Source organism: Pistacia vera, unplaced genomic scaffold (genome assembly GCF_008641045.1).
Source record: "Pistacia vera cultivar Batoury unplaced genomic scaffold, PisVer_v2 Contig839, whole genome shotgun sequence".
NCBI lineage: Eukaryota > Viridiplantae > Streptophyta > Magnoliopsida > Sapindales > Anacardiaceae > Pistacia > Pistacia vera.
In genome coordinates, this window is record NW_022196711.1 from 518,540 (window position 1) to 539,430 (window position 20,891).

Genomic DNA, 20,891 nt, shown 5'->3' on the forward strand with positions numbered 1-20,891 from the left:
CACCTAATTTTTCTTAGGCTGGCGGTGGTGGGCGCTGAAATTGTGGGGCTGTGATAGGGTAGGTGGATTTGGGGTGGCTTTTTGGACTGCGGGGGCTGGTGTCCGGATTTTTGCAAATTAGCCCAGGAGTGCATTATTGCCTTTGTTCAAGCAGTGCTAGTCAAATGTTGGCACCAATTCCAAATGGGAATTAATTACATGGTTCTCATATGAGAGAAAAAAAAAAAAAAAAAAAAATCGAAATTTCAATAAGATTTCAAGCTTTCATCTCTTCTTCTGTCTCTACTTAGAGCAGGAGAGCCATACATACTGCTTACACGCAGAAATAATGTCTTCCTTCAAAACAAATTTTATGAAGGTCCTATCAAAATTTATCAAGAAAAATTAATAATAATAATAATAATAATAAAAAAAAAAATGGGATAATTGGAAAGTGTACGACTGCCTGTGTCTCTAAGTCTTTCTGTACAATTGATACCAATGAAACAAGTTATCCGCTATACATTATTTTTAATCATCTTTGTTTTCCTTTTACCTGATTTATACTGGTTATCTTCTATATTGCTAGTGTTCCTTCAGTTAATTGGTTTTCATCTGAAGCATCCAAGGACTGAGCTTTGGGCTTACTCATTACACGAGAAAATCCATAACCAAGAGAACTTCCACTAGCTTCACATAGCTGCACGTATAAAGCGATCACAACAATATATATAATCAAGCAAGAAGAGTATTTATTTTAAGCTCAGTAGTCAGAAATAATTGAGATTTTTAAAATTTGATTGAAAGAACACAGTACCTCAGTAAGCTCAGAGAGGTGTCGAGACCTAAATTCATTGATTGTTGCTGTAATCTCCGACATGGGCAGTTTCGCCTAAACAGGAAGGCAAAAAAAAAGAAAAAAAGTTTAAAAGAAAAAACAACAGAAGGGAGGGAGAGAACATAGCCTATTTTCTGCTGCAACCTCTACTATTCCCAGCAATCAGATCTTAATACGTTCTCTGATTATTATATCATGCAGTTATTAAGTACATACTTTTAATAATAAATATGATGAGACAATTTAAATGTTTGCTGCACTACTGAAATATAGTGCAAGCATGGTATAGGCTCTTGAGCTTATTGTCCACAATGAACTCTTGAATAATCAAAATACTTAATACGAAGCCAAAAAACTGCAACAAAAGTCAATATGATACACAATTTATGATCTCTTAACCCAACAAACAGTAAATTCATTTTCCTTTTACTTTTTTGTCTTGATATTTATAGTAGGGGGCTACAAATAAGTTAATCTCTGCTTCAGATTAGTATGCCATGGAATAAAAAAAAAAAACATATAATTGCTAAAAACTTCATGTCATGATCTAACAATAATAACCAAATAAAAGGATATGGGTTTAGCCAAATCCAGATAAACCCCCCACCGTCAGTACATTTTCGTTAGTTTTAACAAATCAAGGCTAAAAGATTAAATGAACATAAATTTTATACTTATTAATCAATAATGCAGAACCCCCATTTGGGTGATATGCATTGAAGATTTGTGTGATATATTTTTTTTCATCAGAAGCTTAGATTTGATGGAGGCAAAAGAATGGATTGAGTGATGACTTACTAACAAGAACAGCCCCATATCAAGCTCTCTTGAGCAAAGACCATCCTTCTCTCCGGCCAACAAGGGAAATCTATTGAAGCCACCTACCATGGTTCACAAAATGGTTTGGCTTGAACTTTTCAAGACCTCTTTCTCTTGGTATTGAATAACTTCTGCTTTTGTGATTTTCGATGGAATAGGTTTTGAGTTTACCTCAGTTGGAAAAGATGTGTAAGAGATTTGATCGGCTTGATTTTTTTTTTTTTTTTTTTTTCAAGATCTCAAAATATAATTAAATTGAAGAGTGAATTGTGTACTGTGGAGGAATAGCCGTTGTGCAAGGGATGGTGGATGGGTTGGGTGGGATTTCTGGACAGTGAGAAGAGGGCATTAAGGTGATTTACTCCAAACATGTTAGTTTCAAACAAAAAAGTACCGACAGCAGGGGTTCTGTGTTATTACCCATACTTGAGGGGGTTTATCCGTATTTGGCCAAACCTTGAGGGGTTTAAGTAAGTATCTAATCAAATAAAATCCAGTTTCTCCATTACTTCAACGTGTTTGCTGCATTAACAAGAAACGAACTTCAATAAAATCATTCAATTTAATTCACCTGTGCAAGAACAGCAGCTGCTAACTGCAGACTTGGCTCCAAACTCTCTGGGACAACCTGCAAATTTTTTTACAAGTGAGTGCTATGGAACTCAACATGCAATGTAGAAGATAAGAAACCTATGTAATTATATTCTAAATTTAGCAGTTTATTTTAAAAATCAAAATTTTACAGTTATATATGACATCAGCTGGGAAACTTTAAAGGAATATAAAAGAAAAGAAATCTCATGAGGGGTCAGAATATTACAGCTGTGGCCCCAGCCTTTTCTAAATTGAGGCCATGATCAACATCATGAGCACGGACAAAAGTTTTGACATTTGGGAAATACTTGTTCAGGGCCCAAACAGTTCTATAATTTGCACCAGGTGTATCCAAGGTAACTGCTGCAGCACATGCTCTTTCAGCACCAACTTTATGGAGGACCTATTCACCCAGTACGAAACATGTCAGATGTTGAATCTGAAATTAAGCATCATTATCCATGATTCATTACTCTACCTCTCGACTACCAGCATCTCCGAAATACACAGGAAGGTCCAAGGCACGCCCAACAGCCACTCTATCACTGAAATAACAAAGACTTCAATAAAATACATCTTGGAATTTGCAACATCTTCATTATCAAATATTTCATACAACAGTCTCACGGAAATTTTCAACATTAAATAATCTACCCCTTTTTCTTGATGTATGATTGTTTTAAAATGTTCACACAAAATCTCTAAAGAGGCCTGAACAAAATGCTCACTCAATCACTCTTAAGTTATATTTTGGTGAAAAATGTATTGAGAACACAAAACTATGAATATACTAAGAAATTGTATAGACTTTGTGTTCTGGAACCAAACAGTTTATCATATATATAAGGTTGCATTACCGCCCACAAAACAGGAAAAAAAAAAAGGGGAAGGGGAATGGGGGTGGATATTTTACCTCCTCACATCAAGAGCCACAAATGGAATTAATCGTTCTGAAAGAAGCTGAGCTATGATCTGAGAAAAGACAGTACAACAACTGTGAACACACATGTATGACACAGTAAATCAACAACAAATTTGACATAGGGATGTTGTAAAACTTAATCCAGCTTATAACAACTGCAAATCAAGTCAATACCTGGCCAACACGTCCAAATCCACAGATAATAATATGATCTTGCAAATCATCAGTCTGGAAGTAAATCACGCCCATAGAAATATCAAAAATTATGTTTATATAATAACCATGTTAACCATACAACAACAAAAATAATAATTTAATACAATTTCCAAATAAATACACGAAGGCCACAGGTGGGTATTAAAAATGACCACAAGTTCCAAATATAATTTAATATGATTTCCAAATAAATGATAGCAAAGGAACATGATATGTTAAATAACTTGACATGGACAAAACAATTAAATCTTTTAACACAACAGGTGATAATGAACATGAAATATCACAAAAAAATAATAATCTGATAATGTGAGTGCAGAATTATCCCTGCATGCACTGTATTTGCACAAAAATGCATATTAAGATGGGAACTGCATCCATAATAGTGAGTGGAATTGGACACATTATCATACGTTATCTGAGGTAAATCTCTCTTAACGGTGAGATCATACTGATAGCTTAGTGAGGAGAGGGTAATCTGATTCTACATCAAAATAAACTAGCTGTTTGTTTACAATTTTCATATTCTTTGCCCTTCATGTCCTCCAAGAAAATTAAGTGATGACTATTTGACAAGGAACAAAACCCCATCTACAAACCATGACCGGATCAGTTATTGAACTTTATCAAAATTTCTTTCAGACGTACTGATAAAGAATTTGCAGACTATTATCATGTGAAACCAAAATGGCTCCATCCTCAATAACAAGCTTATTTAACAATCGAGCAGCACAACAGTAAAGAAATCTCTCATCAGATAGACTATTCTCCACTATTTTCTGCCTCTCCCATGAATTGCTAGAATGAAAAACAAAGATAATTTTTTTCAACTGGGGACTAGATGTCACTCAAATGGGTCATAGTTACCAAATAAGATTTTTAACTAAACTCTATAAATGATGACACTTCCAGGTAGAAACTCATCATCTCCATGTAGCTGTTATTTTCTCAAGCACAATAATCCTTACAAACTCATTAAAACTTATATTAGAGATAATCCTTACAAACTCGTTAAATTTTATATTAGAGGTGTCTTACCTCACTTTCAACAGGTAATAAACTTCGAACATCATGTTGCTCAAAACGAGAAGCAATTAATTGCCCTCCAGCAGCAAGCCATGGAGTGACGGCCATTGAGATCCCAACCACAAGAAAGAGCAGAGACGATAGCTGAGAAGACATTATACCCTATAGATAAAAAACATTAGCTTAGTAGTATCTCCACAAGCAAGTTATTTTATTATGAAAACTTCCAACAGCAGTAATTTGATATTTCTTATAAGCAGTAATGCAGAAATTAACAACCATTAATAGTTCCTTACAAAAACTATTTACTTTGAAAACACAATTTGGCCCCCCTATTTCTTTCCAAGCAACATGACAGGGCTTATCAGCATGAAATATATAATTTAGCATAAAATGTAAAATTTATCTCTTCAAAACCACATCTAACACAGGAAACTTTCAACAAACCTGATTCACAGCTTCGCCAAAAGCAACAAATGCAAACTCTCCACCAGGAGCAAGAAGAAGACCAACTCTAATTGCAGATATGATAGAAATACCGAAAAGTCTACCAACTAAAGCAACCAACATGGTCTTGCCACCTATTAAGAGTCCTAATGTCCCCATAATTACAGGAAAGTTAGAGATGAGAAGTTTTGGATCAATTGACATCCCAACCTGAAAACCCACAAAAAGATTGTAATTAGTTGCAAATATAACAGTTCTCAATAATCAAAATATAACTAGCCAAACTAGTACACCAAAAAGCAAAAAGAAAGCTCAAGTATTTTTTTCTTCTCAGTTAGTGTAGTAAAGCCTTTCTTAACTGAAGTACAAAAATAGCATAAAGATGCATACAACAAACTCGCCAAGAAGCTAAAAATTCAAAAATGGAAAAATAGCAGGCATGATTTCATATAAAGAAACCAAAGTATCTCAGATTACAGTATGCATTGAAGTAACAAGCAAGTCGACTTTCAGACTAAAAAGAACTAAAAAGAGCATTTATCTTTCTTTCAATCTTTTTCACTAAAGAAACAAAAATATACATTCTCACAGATAAATATGAAAGTCAGAGAGATACCATTGTAGGATATTTACCGTCATGAAAAAGAGACCCAATAAAAGGCCACGATAAGGAGCGATATCAGATTCAACCTGTAAAGAAAATTCAGTTTCTGCAAGGAGCAGACCCGCCAAAAATGCTCCCAAAGCCATGGAAAGCCCAGCCTGTTCTAGAAAAAGACATGAATATATATTCACTATTATAACATACACAAGAACAACAATAAATAAAATGCATTCTCATACCCTGGCTGTAAGAACGCTAGTCCCTAGAATAACAAGGAGTGTATTGGCTGAGAATATTTCCGCATTCTGGTTTTCTGCAATTTGCTTATAGATTGGCCGAAGTAGCTGCAAAACCACACAAAAAGAATATAAGTGCAAGCACACAAATAGTTCATTATGTACTGAGTGGAGGGTAATGGAAGACCTTATAATTTAAGCCTAATAGAGAAATGAACTCTCCAATCATGGTTCTCACCCAAGGAAAAAATAAAATAAAATAAAAATAAATAGATAAATAAATAAAGAGGATTCTTAAGGAGCTACTTTGCCCAAGCCATGCCTTTTTTTCAATGATGATGTTTCACCTAAATTCTAGTGGATAAATTTAATACATATCCCATTCATAACATGCAAATCTGATTCACTTTGGGCTGAATCAATGTCAGAAATAAAAGCCCATAACAAATATAACAAATTAATTAGATAACACCATGCACAGATTTTACAAAAGTTTCCACCCAAGTACTTTAGCAGATTACAGCAATTTTTTTCTCACAGTTTCTTATCAGGCCAAACTAATTGGAAAGATCAAAAAATAAAAATAAAAATAAAAAAACTGACAGGAGTGAAATTAAATTCTTAAAGCATTTGACCATCATCTTATAGCATCTCCAAAAAACTGCAAAACTTACCAAGCGTCCACCCGCAATTATGGCAGTGATGGCAACAGCTGCCTTCACAGCAGCCAATCCAAGAGCTTCAGCAATGGCTTGAAAACCAATCTGAAATAAAGTAGATTCCATTACCTATGATGCACAGATAACTGGCAGTAACAGCAATGGTAATGGCAGTACCAGAGGAATGTTAAGACTCAAACAATGACTGATCATCATGATTCTTGACATACACACTTCACAAGAATGACATTACTTGCATTGTGCTGTCAATGATTCTTAGTGCAAGAAAGAAAGAGTGATCTGGCAGTTCAGGATTGACCTACAAGCATGAATGCTCCTAGGAAAGAAAAAGGCATTAAAAGGTTGCATCACGATATCTCATTTACATCTAAAATTGTAGCCTGCCCAATTTAGTCCTCAATGAGAGCTGGAGACACAGAAAGATGCCAACATTAATGACCGAAAGTGAATTCATACAGCAAAATTGTACTATTCAGTTGTTGTTAAAGACAGCAACATGTGCATCTGGATCCACAGTTTTCAGAGCTAACGTATCAGAATTATCTTATCCATACTCTTTTTTATTCATGATTCATGAAAGCTATAACTTACAATATGAATCTTAAACTAAACTACTCATTAGATCAATTTCTCAAAAAAGTTCCAGTGGAACCACTACAGACGGGCACTCATAAAACAATAGGAAAAGCAGCCATTTTTGGGGCATGAGATGCCATTTTAGGGAAGATGGTAGGTGTCAGCTGCAAGGAAAAAGATTCACCAGAGCTTAAAACCATCAGATGAAACTGACACGTAAGACGTCTTTTGGGTTATAAAACTATAGATGTTGCTGATCAGCAACCTATATCCTGAAATACCTTAATGACATGATTTAGGTGTAAGCACAAGCAGAGAATAAGCGATCACAACATTTACATACAACATACTACAGAACAAAGATGGAAGGAAAAGTAGATTATTAGAAATTCTTACCCCTCCTTTGGATGAATTTGGTGAAATAAGAGGAATAAGTATTAGGAGAACAACAACAGCCAAATCCTGGACAATACAGAATGAGCAACAGACAGTTTAGTTAACAGATCTGCAACTCAAAGTCAATTTACTTATTTTTCAAGAAATAGCTCAAAATAATAACAATGAAGATAGTTTACAAATCATTATAATAGTCTACCAATTAAAAATAACAGCAATAATAAATTATAAAAAGACAAAATCATATGGATAAACAATCAACTACACAGACAATCAAATCTAAGCATGCTTTATTAAGGTGCAAATAGTACAATAATACACTTCAGAGGTGAAAAGGTTCAAGTGTTCAAATATGTAAATATCCATAGTTGATTACCATATATTATGCAGCAGTAGATTATAAATATCATCCTCGATTACAGTGAGGATACATATGCCAGAAAGGCATGGCAAAAATCACTAAAGCAAGGATACATATCAGTATGTATCAAGAAGTTCAGTAGGGTATTATTAACTGCAGAAAGAACCACAATCCTTTAGGCATAACATTAACTACTAACATCAAACTACTTTTCAGAACCAAAAGATATTATTCTGAAATTGTAGAGTAACCTGGAAAAGTAAGACTGAAAATGTAGCACGTCCATGTCGTGAAGTGCTCTCACCTCGCTCCTGTAACACCTGCAAAATAAGTCCATGAAAGTAAATCCAAATGTTTGACAAATGTCAACTAGCAGGCATTTGTATTTCTTAAATGATAGGACCAGCAGTTATTATGAGAACAAATTCTTGTTGACAAGGAAAGTCTGATCAGTCATAAGCCAAGAACTTAATGATATTTCTATTTGCTTTCAATTGTGGAACAAATTAGGATATACAAAACAAGGTATGTGATATCGCAATACAACAAATTTCTTATATTTAAAATACTTCAGTATTTTTCCTTCTCCGGTAAAATGGGTGGGTCAAAGTATAAGAGGTTATTATGTCATGAAATTTGGAGAAAAAGCCATTTGTAACTCATACCTGCAGGACAACAGCAGTGGAAGACAAAGCCAGTCCATTCCCAATAACAATTGCAGCAGGACCGGCTTGCCCAGAAACAAAATGAGTAACCAAGCCAACCACAACTGCAGTCACCAAGACCTGCAATATCACATTAAGAATCCAAGGTAAAAAACTAGCATCAAAAGCACCTCAAAAGAATGATCTACAGCCAAAAAGAAGTTATGATTATAAAATGGAACTATCTCAATTACCTGAGCAGAGCCTAATCCAAAAACATATTTCTTCATGGAACTTAGCCTTTCAACAGAAAGCTGTCGGCAAAAAGTTAAGCTTCAGAGTTAGCTTTCTGGATCCAATGTATACATAGAAAAGTGGACCTAAAGAAAGAAAAATCCACCTCAAGGCCAATATTGAATAGTAAGAAAACAACTCCAAATTCAGCAATAGCCTTTGTCCCATGTACATGACGGATTATAGAGAGACCATAAGGCCCAATCAATATGCCAGCAGCCAAGTAACCAAGAACAGGACTGCCTAAACATAGAAAAAAAATACTACAAAAATTAATGATGTATAAGACTTGGACAGGATTTAAGACAAAAACCCACTGTTTTATAGCCAGATGAAGATAAGGAGCAATACTACTTCAGGGCTAAATTTGAGAAAGAAAATTGAATAGGGTAGAAGAAATAAAAGTCTAGAACTACAAAGTATAATAAAATGTAGAAATTCAATTACCTCCCGGAATTTTCTGAAATATAGGCACAAATATTACACTTGCAAGCAACAACCACAACATGTCAAACAGGGAAGCTTCCTCCTCATTTATCTAAGAAAACACAAAATCATATCCTTAGAAAAAGACTACAGTGTTGTACTTAAGAATCAACCATAACTAACAAATGGTAGATAAGACAGCATGCCTCCTGCTGAGGTAGCATAGCAAGCAGTTTTCTAATCCTCAGAGGAAGTTTCTGCATTTGTCGAATAAGAGGTTTTGTATTTGATGAAACTTCTTCAATGCTTGTTGTGATAACATCAGGCTGCTGAAGCTGCAGAGTATTCCTCTCCACCCAATTAGAATAGAAGGCAACTCTGTGATCAATCCAGCATATTTTGATCAAAGGTAGGCAACCTTACACTAAATGTGACAATCTAATGACAGAAGCAAATGATAGAACATAAAATAAATAGAAGCGCCGTTCAGAAAACTAAAGAAAAGAAAGGCCAGGTATATAATGATGTCTGTGGTATTTTGTGCACTACCAAAAATTTAATACATATCCCATTCATAACATGCAAATCTGATTCACTTTGGGCTGAATCAATGTCAGAAATAAAAGCCCATAACAAATATAAAAAATTAATTAGATAACACCATGCACAGATTTTACAAAAGTTTCCACCCAAGTACTTTAGCAGATTACAGCAATTTTTTTCTCACAGTTTCTTATCAGGCCAAACTAATTGGAAAGATCAAAAAATAAAAATAAAAATAAAAAAACTGACAGGAGTGAAATTAAATTCTTAAAGCATTTGACCATCATCTTATAGCATCTCCAAAAAACTGCAAAACTTACCAAGCGTCCACCCGCAATTATGGCAGTGATGGCAACAGCTGCCTTCACAGCAGCCAATCCAAGAGCTTCAGCAATGGCTTGAAAACCAATCTGAAATAAAGTAGATCCCATTACCTATGATGCACAGATAACTGGCAGTAACAGCAATGGCAATGGCAGTACCAGAGGAATGTTAAGACTCAAACAATGACTGATCATCATGATTCTTGACATACACACTTCACAAGAATGACATTACTTGCATTGTGCTGTCAATGATTCTTAGTGCAAGAAAGAAAGAGTGATCTGGCAGTTCAGGATTGACCTACAAGCATGAATGCTCCTAGGAAAGAAAAAGGCATTAAAAGGTTGCATCACGATATCTCATTTACATCTAAAATTGTAGCCTGCCCAATTTAGTCCTCAATGAGAGCTGGAGACACAGAAAGATGCCAACATTAATGACCGAAAGTGAATTCATACAGCAAAATTGTACTATTCAGTTGTTGTTAAAGACAGCAACATGTGCATCTGGATCCACAGTTTTCAGAGCTAACGTATCAGAATTATCTTATCCATACTCTTTTTTATTCATGATTCATGAAAGCTATAACTTACAATATGAATCTTAAACTAAACTACTCATTAGATCAATTTCTCAAAAAAGTTCCAGTGGAACCACTACAGACGGGCACTCATAAAACAATAGGAAAAGCAGCCATTTTTGGGGCATGAGATGCCATTTTAGGGAAGATGGTAGGTGTCAGCCGCAAGGAAAAAGATTCACCAGAGCTTAAAACCATCAGATGAAACTGACACGTAAGATGTCTTTTGGGTTATAAAACTATAGATGTTGCTGATCAGCAACCTATAACCTGAAATACCTTAATGACATGATTTAGGTGTAAGCACAAGCAGAGAATAAGCGATCACAACATTTACATACAACATACTACAGAACAAAGATGGAAGGAAAAGTAGATTATTAGAAATTCTTACCCCTCCTTTGGATGAATTTGGTGAAATAAGAGGAATAAGTATTAGGAGAACAACAACAGCCAAATCCTGGACAATACAGAATGAGCAACAGACAGTTTAGTTAACAGATCTGCAACTCAAAGTCAATTTACTTATTTTTCAAGAAATAGCTCAAAATAATAACAATGAAGATAGTTTACAAATCATTATAATAGTCTACCAATTAAAAATAACAGCAATAATAAATTATAAAAAGACAAAATCATATGGATAAACAATCAACTACACATACAATCAAATCTAAGCATGCTTTATTAAGGTGCAAATAGTACAATAATACACTTCAGAGGTGAAAAGGTTCAAGTGTTCAAATATGTAAATATCCATAGTTGATTACCATATATGATGCAGCAGTAGATTATAAATATCATCCTCGATTACAGTGAGGATACATATGCCAGAAAGGCATGGCAAAAATCACTAAAGCAAGGATACATATCAGTATGTATCAAGAAGTTCAGTAGGGTATTATTAACTGCAGAAAGAACCACAATCCTTTAGGCATAACATTAACTACTAACATCAAACTACTTTTCAGAACCAAAAGATATTATTCTGAAATTGTAGAGTAACCTGGAAAAGTAAGACAGAAAATGTAGCACGTCCATGTCGTGAAGTGCTCTCACCTCGCTCCTGTAACACCTGCAAAATAAGTCCATGAAAGTAAATCCAAATGTTTGACAAATGTCAACTAGCAGGCATTTGTATTTCTTAAATGATAGGACTAGCAGTTATTATGAGAACAAATTCTTCTTGACAAGGAAAGTCTAATCAGTCGTAAGCCAAGAACTTAATGATATTTCTATTTGCTTTCAATTGTGGAACAAATTAGGATATACAAAACAAGGTATGTGATATCGCAATACAACAAATTTCTTATATTTAAAATACTTCAGTATTTTTCCTTCTCCGGTAAAATGGGTGGGTCAAAGTATAAGAGGTTATTATGTCATGAAATTTGGAGAAAAAGCCATTTGTAACTCATACCTGCAGGACAACAGCAGTGGAAGACAAAGCCAGTCCATTCCCAATAACAATTGCAGCAGGACCGGCTTGCCCAGAAACAAAATGAGTAACCAAGCCAACCACAACTGCAGTCACCAAGACCTGCAATATCACATTAAGAATCCAAGGTAAAAAACTAGCATCAAAAGCACCTCAAAAGAATGATCTACAGCCAAAAAGAAGTTATGATTATAAAATGGAACTATCTCAATTACCTGAGCAGAGCCTAATCCAAAAACATATTTCTTCATGGAACTTAGCCTTTCAACAGAAAGCTGTCAGCAAAAAGTAAAGCTTCAGATTTAGCTTTCTGGATCCAATGCATACATAGAAAAGTGGACCTAAAGAAAGAAAAATCCACCTCAAGGCCAATATTGAATAGTAAGAAAACAACTCCAAATTCAGCAATAGCCTTTGTCCCATGTACATGACGGATTATAGAGAGACCATAAGGCCCAATCAATATGCCAGCAGCCAAGTAACCAAGAACAGGACTGCCTAAACATAGAAAAAAAATACTACAAAAATTAATGATGTATAAGACTTGGACAGGATTTAAGACAAAAACCCACTGTTTTATAGCCAGATGAAGATAAGGAGCAATACTACTTCAGGGCTAAATTTGAGAAAGAAAATTGAATAGGGTAGAAGAAATAAAAGTCTAGAACTACAAAGTATAATAAAATGTAGAAATTCAATTACCTCCCGGAATTTTCTGAAATATAGGCACAAATATTACACTTGCAAGCAACAGCCACAACATGTCAAACAGGGAAGCTTCCTCCTCATTTATCTAAGAAAACACAAAATCATATCCTTAGAAAAAGACTACAGTGTTGTACTTAAGAATCAACCATAACTAACAAATGGTAGATAAGACAGCATGCCTCCTGCTGAGGTAGCATAGCAAGCAGTTTTCTAATCCTCAGAGGAAGTTTCTGCATTTGTCGAATAAGAGGTTTTGTATTTGATGAAACTTCTTCAATGCTTGTTGTGATAACATCAGGCTGCTGAAGCTGCAGAGTATTCCTCTCCACCCAATTAGCATAGAAGGCAACTCTGTGATCAATCCAGCATATTTTGATCAAAGGTAGGCAACCTTACACTAAATGTGAAAATCTAATGACAGAAGCAAATGATAGAACATAAAATAAATAGAAGTGCCGTTCAGAAAACTAAAGAAAAGAAAGGCCAGGTATATAATGATGTCTGTGGTATTTTGTGCACTACCAGAAACAGAACATTTTCTAGGACTGAGATGGTTTAGGAAATTTATACTAACTTCTGTGCCCTGTTGTCAAGCATCTCTAAATCTAGAAACAACTTTTACCTATGCTCAAAGTGTAACAGCCCAAAAAAAGAAGCACATTTTTTATCCAAGTTCTAAGGAAAATAAAATGACTGGTAACAGTTCATGAAGCACAAACATTAAGCTTACAATATACAATGAAACAAAAAAGTTCAACAGTAGTACGTACCCAGCTCCAATGAGCAAAAACCCAAGAACCAGTTTAGGCAACTGCTTTCTTGCGGATTCCATAAGACCCTGGAAAACTGAAGCTGGTGTGAATTCAGTCCCATCTACAGCAAAAGAGAAGAATGATGCAGAAAAGAAACGAGAAGATTTTTTCTGCAATGCCTTTGGAGCATTAAGGGGTGAACTCTCTTTAGTCAAATCCTTCTGTGACTCCTGCTTTTTAGCTTGCATAACATTCTTTGACTTTTCTGTTTCCACTTCAGCTTCTGTAGGAGAGTCGAAACCTAGCTTTCCATTCTCATCACTCATTTCATCAGATTGATACTCCGAAATCTGGCTGGTTGCATCCGACAGAATGTCAGGTAAAGATTCACTGACTAGATAGTCACCATTAATTGGCAAATCTATTTCTCTTTCAATGCTAACATCGTCCGTTTTAACCACCTTCTCCTCCTCAACAGTGGCCTCATCACCTGAGACATACCCTTTATTCCTTCCAGAGATATCAACATGAGAAATGGAGACTGACTTCTCTGCTCTCTGTAATGCAATCTCTGCATCATTCACACGTTTAGCGGCCTCGAGTTCAAAAGCAACAGCTTGCTCAGCTAATAGCATTATGTTCGCAACTTCTTCTTCAGCTTTCAAGGCATTCATCTCGGCCTTCTCTGCAGCCTCATTCAATCGATCCACTTCCTTCTGCAGCTCTTCTTTCTTACTCTGCAGTCGTCTCAACTCTGCCTCACAATTTGCCAAATTTGCTTGACAGTCCCTGATTTCTGTTTCAGCAGCCAACAACACTCCATCTTCTTCTCTATCACCACTTTCAGTATCATTCACTCCAGAACCATCTGGAGAATCATCCTCTTCTTTTGCAACTTGTAATGATTCTATTGCCACTTTAAGTCTAGCCTCAGCCAAAGAAAGAGCCATGGTTGCTTTCTGAACAGTTTCTTTAGCAATGCACTCCTCATTCACGATTTCTTGAACCATATCAAGGGTAGCATTAACATCGTTCCATGCATTTGATGCTTCATCCTTCAAAGCTATTGCAGTTTCTGATATTCTCTGAGCCTTCTCCTCAAACAGGGTACTATTAACCCGTGCAACCTCCAATTCTTTCATTGCCTTCACTAACAATTCTTTCAATTCATCCAAAGTAGGTGCTTCTGCATCTTCTTTGACTTCTCTTTCATCACCACCCAAACCATTTGAATCCGCACCATCAGCAGATTCCACCCTTGAGCTCTCGTCAATACTTTCAAATTCTACATTTCGACCATTTCCATCAATATATGCTAAAGAATCATTATCTTGACACCGTAAGATAACTCCCCTTGGCACCTTAAAAACATCATCCAAGCTTCTAAATAATGATTTATTTGAATATGAAACCCATAAATTAGTCTCAAATTTACCTCTAGAAACCAAACTTGAATCCAAACAACCAACATTAGAAATACTTCTCCTTATATTTCTGGTGGACCGGGATTTTGAAACAATCCTCGGATTGAAAAAATTACAACCAAAACCTTGGTATCTAAACCTTGAATTTATTAATCGATCCGGAATTCCATAACTAGCACCTTCGCCAATAAGAAGCACATTTGACCGCTTAATACTACATGCAAAATCCATTTCTCTACAACAATCAATTCAGTTCAATGTCTACAGAAAGAGTGTACAAGTATTTCAAATACTCTTATTTGCATTTTGTCAAACACCTGGTGAAAAAAAAAAATATTACACGAGAACAAGAAAACCGATATGTTTATTTGATTTAACCGAATCTTCTTAAGTTAAAAACAAAAAAATTTGACCTCAAGTAACCCTAAAAAAAAAAAAAAGGAATCTCCGCATACAGAAGCAAATAAATATATACATCAAAATATATTTTGAAAAAAAAAAATATATTAGTCATAAAGAACATGAAGTATACAGAAAGAAAGTGAAGTTACCGATCATGAAGATTGGAGCTGATAAAATCAATGGCGAGTTTAAGGCAGAAAATGACAGAACTGGTAACAGATTAACAACGTGGCACTTTTAATTTTGCCCTTCGAGGGAGCTAATAGAGCGTCTCTCTCTCTCTCTCTCTCTCTCTCCCTCTCCTGCTTTCATTTCTTTGCGTGCACAGTGAGAAAAAGAAAAATATTTATTAAAATCAATTACGAGAAATGGCCTTTGCGTACGTGAGATTCATTATTGTGCGGATATTCCATTGGCTGAATGGATATCTCCACTCGCACTTCCAGCATGTGCGAAATAAACTTCAATCACGTTGGAATCAGGTGGGTCCTATTCCTGTTGGCACCAAATCATGTTAACGTCGTCCAGAAGGTTTCTTAAAGCGCGTGAATAAAATAACCTTCTCCTGCATTAAATTAAAATTAGATGTGCATTAGTGCAAAGATACTTAAAAAAAAATGTGAATGTAGTCGTTAAAAACTGTTGGCAGTTGGCTTATTCGAGAGGAGTACTGTAGGACTAAAATTATACAGCTGGCACGTTCAAAAATCAATTATTTTACGTTGATAAGATGGGAAAATCAGTTGTTTGGTTTAGAATTTTTAAAAAGAAAATAATAAAAAATTATTTGAAAATCACAAAACCTTTTCAAAAGAGTTTATAAAAATAAAATTAAAACAATATAATTATATACAAATTTTTTAAAAACAAGGTAAAAAAAGTCAATGAGTAATACAGTCAATAATTTAATTGAGAATTACTAACAAAAAAAAAAAAAAAAAAAAAAAAAAGGAGAAATGATTTTACCTCAAAGATGCGCTGACCCAACCGTGCTTATGGTGAATAGGTTAACAATCGTTAGGCCAAGAGTTGCTCTTAAAAAACCTTCACGGATTTTAAACTAAGAATAGGATGAGAGATAATATCAAAAGGAGAAAATACATCATGTGAAAAGATATTTTTAAGGGAAAATAATCAAAATATCCAGAAATGTACATGTCATGCCAAAAACAAAAAGCATGGTTTATTTATTTTTGTTTGCCTCATTATTTGGGCATAGGAACCATAAATATGTGAGGGTATCATATTAACAAAAATCAAGGGAACTACTACTCAGCCATCTTCAAAGTAAGTAAACACGAGTTACCAATTTCATTAACACGGCAGTTCAGTGTGTCACTGGACTAGCACACAGTGTTTGACTCAAAAGGTACCTTCATGCCACACAAACTGAGACTGATAGGCTGATACCCCCCTTAAAATGGAACATCTCCAGTTCTTCTCCTCCATCTCCACTTACAAATCATCCATTTATTTTCGGCTGCTGTTTTGCTCAATGGATTAAAAAATGCATGTTTACTTTATGAATTCATTAAATATTCCCCTGAAGAAATAATTGGAACAGAGAATATAAAAATGAAATTAGGGCTCTAATATACCAAACCTCTATTGGAATGTCCAAGTCAGCAACATAACAAGTATAGAATTTATGTATCCTTCAGAATTACTTGCAATCTATCACAACAATTTGATAAATTCCATGCACCAATGAATCCTCTCGACACATTGTGTTTGAACCCCACATGCAGTTAGCACCAAAAAGAATTCAAAAAACCAATTCTGACCCAATTACATATTTACGAGCTATAACACTTCTTTTAATCTTTATTTACAATCTGTTTAATTTAAGAGTTATTTATGTGACAGAAGGATCTTATGTTGTTCTTTCTCCCTCCAAAAAATAATGTCAAGCTCTAGATAAAGAAAAATACGTACACAACCCATCAGGAAAATAGACATCAACTTAAAGCATTAAGGTAAATTGTAAAGCTGCCAATTAGAAAACGAAATGTTTCTTCCTTTCCGTCCAAAGTTTATTCACCTGGAAATAGAAGTAATTTAATAATGTGCCCACATTTCAACCTTTGCTAATGTCTTTACATACATGCCAAGACATTTAACTACAAGCAAGAGGAAACGATTATTGAATGATTTTATTGGTTGTTTATACTGTAATTGCAATGTTAGTGAAAAAAAGAAGACATTTACTGAGTTCTATATTGCATCATTGTTGATCACATTACTCACGGATGACTAGTAACTCAGAAAGAAAAGAATAGCTAACATTTTTCTTATTGGAATCAATTAACCAAAGTTAAAAATAAAACCATCTATATTATAATAACGCCTAGTAATTACATATCCAAAACACAAGTTTGGACTGCATATTGTTTACCGTCTAAACTCTAGTATTTTTCACTTACATGGAGCAGACAGGCCTAGTGCTAAAGGTCTCATACTTGTGTTTTAAGGACAATCTACTTATCTTAGTGAAGGAAACTTCATTTGCCTGTTCGTTATAGTAATGAAAACTAAGATTTTAGTCAAGTTTTAACACATAGTTATGATAAAAGAGTCCACGTTTTATAATTATCAAATCATGATACACAATGATTACATGTCATAGTTCCAATGTTTTAACCTTAATTTCTTTAGGATAAATAGAGAGAAACAATAAGACGTTTTATTAGTTGATTGCGTTCAAATCTACATCAAGCAATTCAATAGGATGACATTATAACTTTCAAATTAGAAAATATAAAACTAATAGTACCTGTCCTGCCAGAGCAGAAGAATGTAAGAAAAAGGTTTCTAAACTCCGATGAACCTAACCCAAATTCCTCCTCCTATTCAAACTGCAATTCGCATTCATATCTTTAATGTTGTCATACATGCTCAACAATAACATCCGTCAATGCTAGAGCAGTGGAGGAAATTCAGCCGGTTCTTGCAATGTGATTTACCACTAATTAAACCATCCTGACATACGTTAAAATAGGTACCACCCAAGGCAATTACTCAAAGCTCAAAGCTCAATTTTATATGAGTGGATCAATAAATCATACATGTATATAAACAAAAGATGAATATTCTCAGTGCACAGAGTTTTGTCAATATTCTGGAGAGATAATCCTAATACATCAGTTGCTACGTCACATGCTGTCATTATTACAACAAAAAAGAAATTATTGATATCAGCAAAAGAACGTAAAGTACATAAATAACTAAAAGAAACATTAAAAATTATAAGATATATTGGGAGACATATTTCTTTGGATTGTAAAACTGGTGAGCCTAGAAACGCCAAGAACCAGCGAGGAATACTTCATAATTCCAAATAATTAATAATTAATCAGTCGTCATCTATATTCAAGTAAAAGTGTAAAAATACCTGAACTAGAGAAAGAAAAACCATTTAATCGGGTTTTAAGACACATGAACAAACAGAATTTAACCTGGAGAAAAGAAAGCGACCAATCAAGAAAATATTATTTGACATGTCTAAGAAGTAATCCTAGGAAATTTAAAGCCATGATGTAAGAATTAAGTAAAGTAGGGTTACCACAACCTAAATAGAGTTTCCTTCAATATAATTCAAAGTGTAAAAAACCACCTTTTTAACGGGAAAAGAAAATGACGACAAGAAAATGTTCCTTTACATGTCTAAGAAGTAACGGTAGGAATTGAAGCGGGTGATCTAAGAAATGACAATAAGTAGGGTATCATCAACGTAAAAACAGAGTTTACTTAAATATAATTCAAATGTGTAAAAAACCACTCTTCCCCTCGAATCTTGGAAATTATAAGTGGAACAGTAGTAAACTGAAATTTTAATAATTTCAAAGAGGTAAAGCTGTGCAAAATTTCATGAAACAGAATTCTGAAAAACCCTAATATCAAGATAGAAAACTGAAATTGCGAAGTGCAATTACTATAAAACAATTTCATCTGACATATTGAAAGGTCCTTAAATTAACCAAAAGTTCTTGAAATAAAGACAAAAAGGGAAAATTCCAAAACTAAATTAGAAATACCGCACCTATGACACCCACCAAAATCTTGGTTTTTCTCCTCCAAGCTGAGTAGCCAGATCGATAGACTAAGGAGAGAATGTTTCTGCAAGTGCCGGTGCAAACACTTACAATTTGGAAGGTTTCTTGATCTTTAAATAGATATAATTTGCAGCGTGAAAATATGCCTTCAAATTTGGCGCGCTTTCTTTATAACGGTAAGGCTACCTTATGATTGACTTTGATTTTTTACGTTGGAAATTAATTAAACTAGTTAATTACTATCCTCAAATTTAAAGCAGTTAATGTCACTTTTGCCTCGGCTATGTTTTGGGTGACAAAATATGCCCAAAAAAAAATTAAGACTGTAATACCCTTTAAAAATTTAGTCACCGTGTATGGGTTTAATATAAAAAATGATAAAAATATCATTAAAATAATGATTAAAAGTATGTAATTAATATAACATAAAAATGTGTTATTACATGTTTAAATACACAGATAACAAATAATGTAATTAATATAAAATATGTGCAAATACATAAAATAAAATAAATATAATTGATCTTAAATTTATGATATGATAACTGATTAATTCTATTAAGTAAAGCAACAATAAAGCTAGGGACACCGAAATTGTATACCGGCTACGTGTACCACGCGTGATTTTTTTTTTAATTTTTTCTAATGAACGGTCGTCCAAAAAATTTGGACGGCCGTTCACTCACATGGACAACCGTCCATATTATATGGAGGGAGTCCATATACCAGAGACGGGCGTCCCCATTTAAAGGACGTTCGTCCATAAATAAAATATAATAAAAAATTTACAAAACATTAGGGGCGGCCGTCCATCCATTTGGACGGCCGTCCATTACTTTTGGATGGGCGTCCACAAAATAATGGATGCCCGTCCTTGACCCAAATATGAAAAACAAAAAACTTTGGGGAGGCCGTCCATAAATTATGGACGACCGTCCCTTACGTTGGACGCCCGTCCCTTACATTTGGACGGGCGTCCATACTTGCTATTCAACCATTTTTGAAGATACCGCTCCAAATCTTCTTGACTCATCTTCTCCAGCTGTCGCTCCAACTCTTCTGCACTCATCTGCTTCTTACTTCTAAAAGATTCTTCATCCTCCCTTTCAAGCATGATGTGGAAAGATTTTAGAATCCTTCGAAGAATATCTTCAGTTTTGTAATCTGGAGAGACTGAAACCCAAGCTCGATCTTGAAACTTATTTTTAGCTGTGATCTGTAGTGACCACTGACCAGAGGACGAATATATGATTTTGTAATCTGTAGTAGATGACCATGTTGTTACCTAAACCACCCATACCAAAAATAGAAATCACACCTCTCTGCGGCCCCCGCCAAGAAGTTTAGCCAACAATTTCTCAGCATCATCCTCACAGCCAACAACATGGTCATCTACTACAAAGGAGGTGGCTCTTCTCAGTTCGTTCAATCTGTAAAAAGCATGATCCTTTCTTTCATCCTTGTTACCAATATCCTCAAGGCAGTACTGTTTGCTTTGCCGAGAAATATCACGAAGTTTCTGTCTGATATCTTCGATCTTCTTGCCTATGTTACGTAGATGGGGAATGAAGACGAAGAAAAAGAGAGGAGGTGGGGAATGAAGACGAAGA

General features: G+C 34.8%; 1 protein-coding gene across 1 annotated transcript; it reads right to left on the reverse strand.

Annotated features, from left to right (window-relative positions):
• Window positions 1-227: 227 nt before the first annotated feature.
• Window positions 228-15,516, reverse strand: LOC116118165 (K(+) efflux antiporter 2, chloroplastic-like). Its single transcript, XM_031404129.1, has 21 exons — window positions 15,379-15,516; window positions 13,422-15,144; window positions 12,831-13,002; window positions 12,646-12,736; window positions 12,305-12,441; window positions 12,159-12,218; window positions 11,926-12,045; window positions 11,512-11,580; window positions 10,900-10,965; window positions 9,922-10,011; window positions 5,685-5,789; window positions 5,475-5,603; window positions 4,842-5,051; window positions 4,407-4,556; window positions 3,327-3,380; window positions 3,144-3,202; window positions 2,709-2,775; window positions 2,457-2,633; window positions 2,208-2,264; window positions 797-871; window positions 228-679 (listed from the first exon to the last, which is right to left on the reverse strand). Exons 2-21 carry the CDS (start codon window positions 15,056-15,058, stop codon window positions 557-559), a joined length of 3,648 nt encoding a protein of 1,215 aa, XP_031259989.1. The 5' UTR covers window positions 15,059-15,144; window positions 15,379-15,516; the 3' UTR covers window positions 228-556.
• Window positions 15,517-20,891: the final 5,375 nt, after the last annotated feature.

Coding starts and splice junctions, on each gene's coding strand:
- LOC116118165 (XM_031404129.1), bottom strand. CDS start 15,058: ATGGATTTTGCATGTAGTATTAAGCGGTCAAATGTGCTTCTTATTGGC. Junction 5,604..5,684: donor CTAGCGTTCTTACAGCCAGG/GTATGAGAATGC, acceptor TTTCTAGAACAG/GCTGGGCTTTCCATGGCTTT. Junction 2,634..2,708: donor GAGATGCTGGTAGTCGAGAG/GTAGAGTAATGA, acceptor CTGGGTGAATAG/GTCCTCCATAAAGTTGGTGC.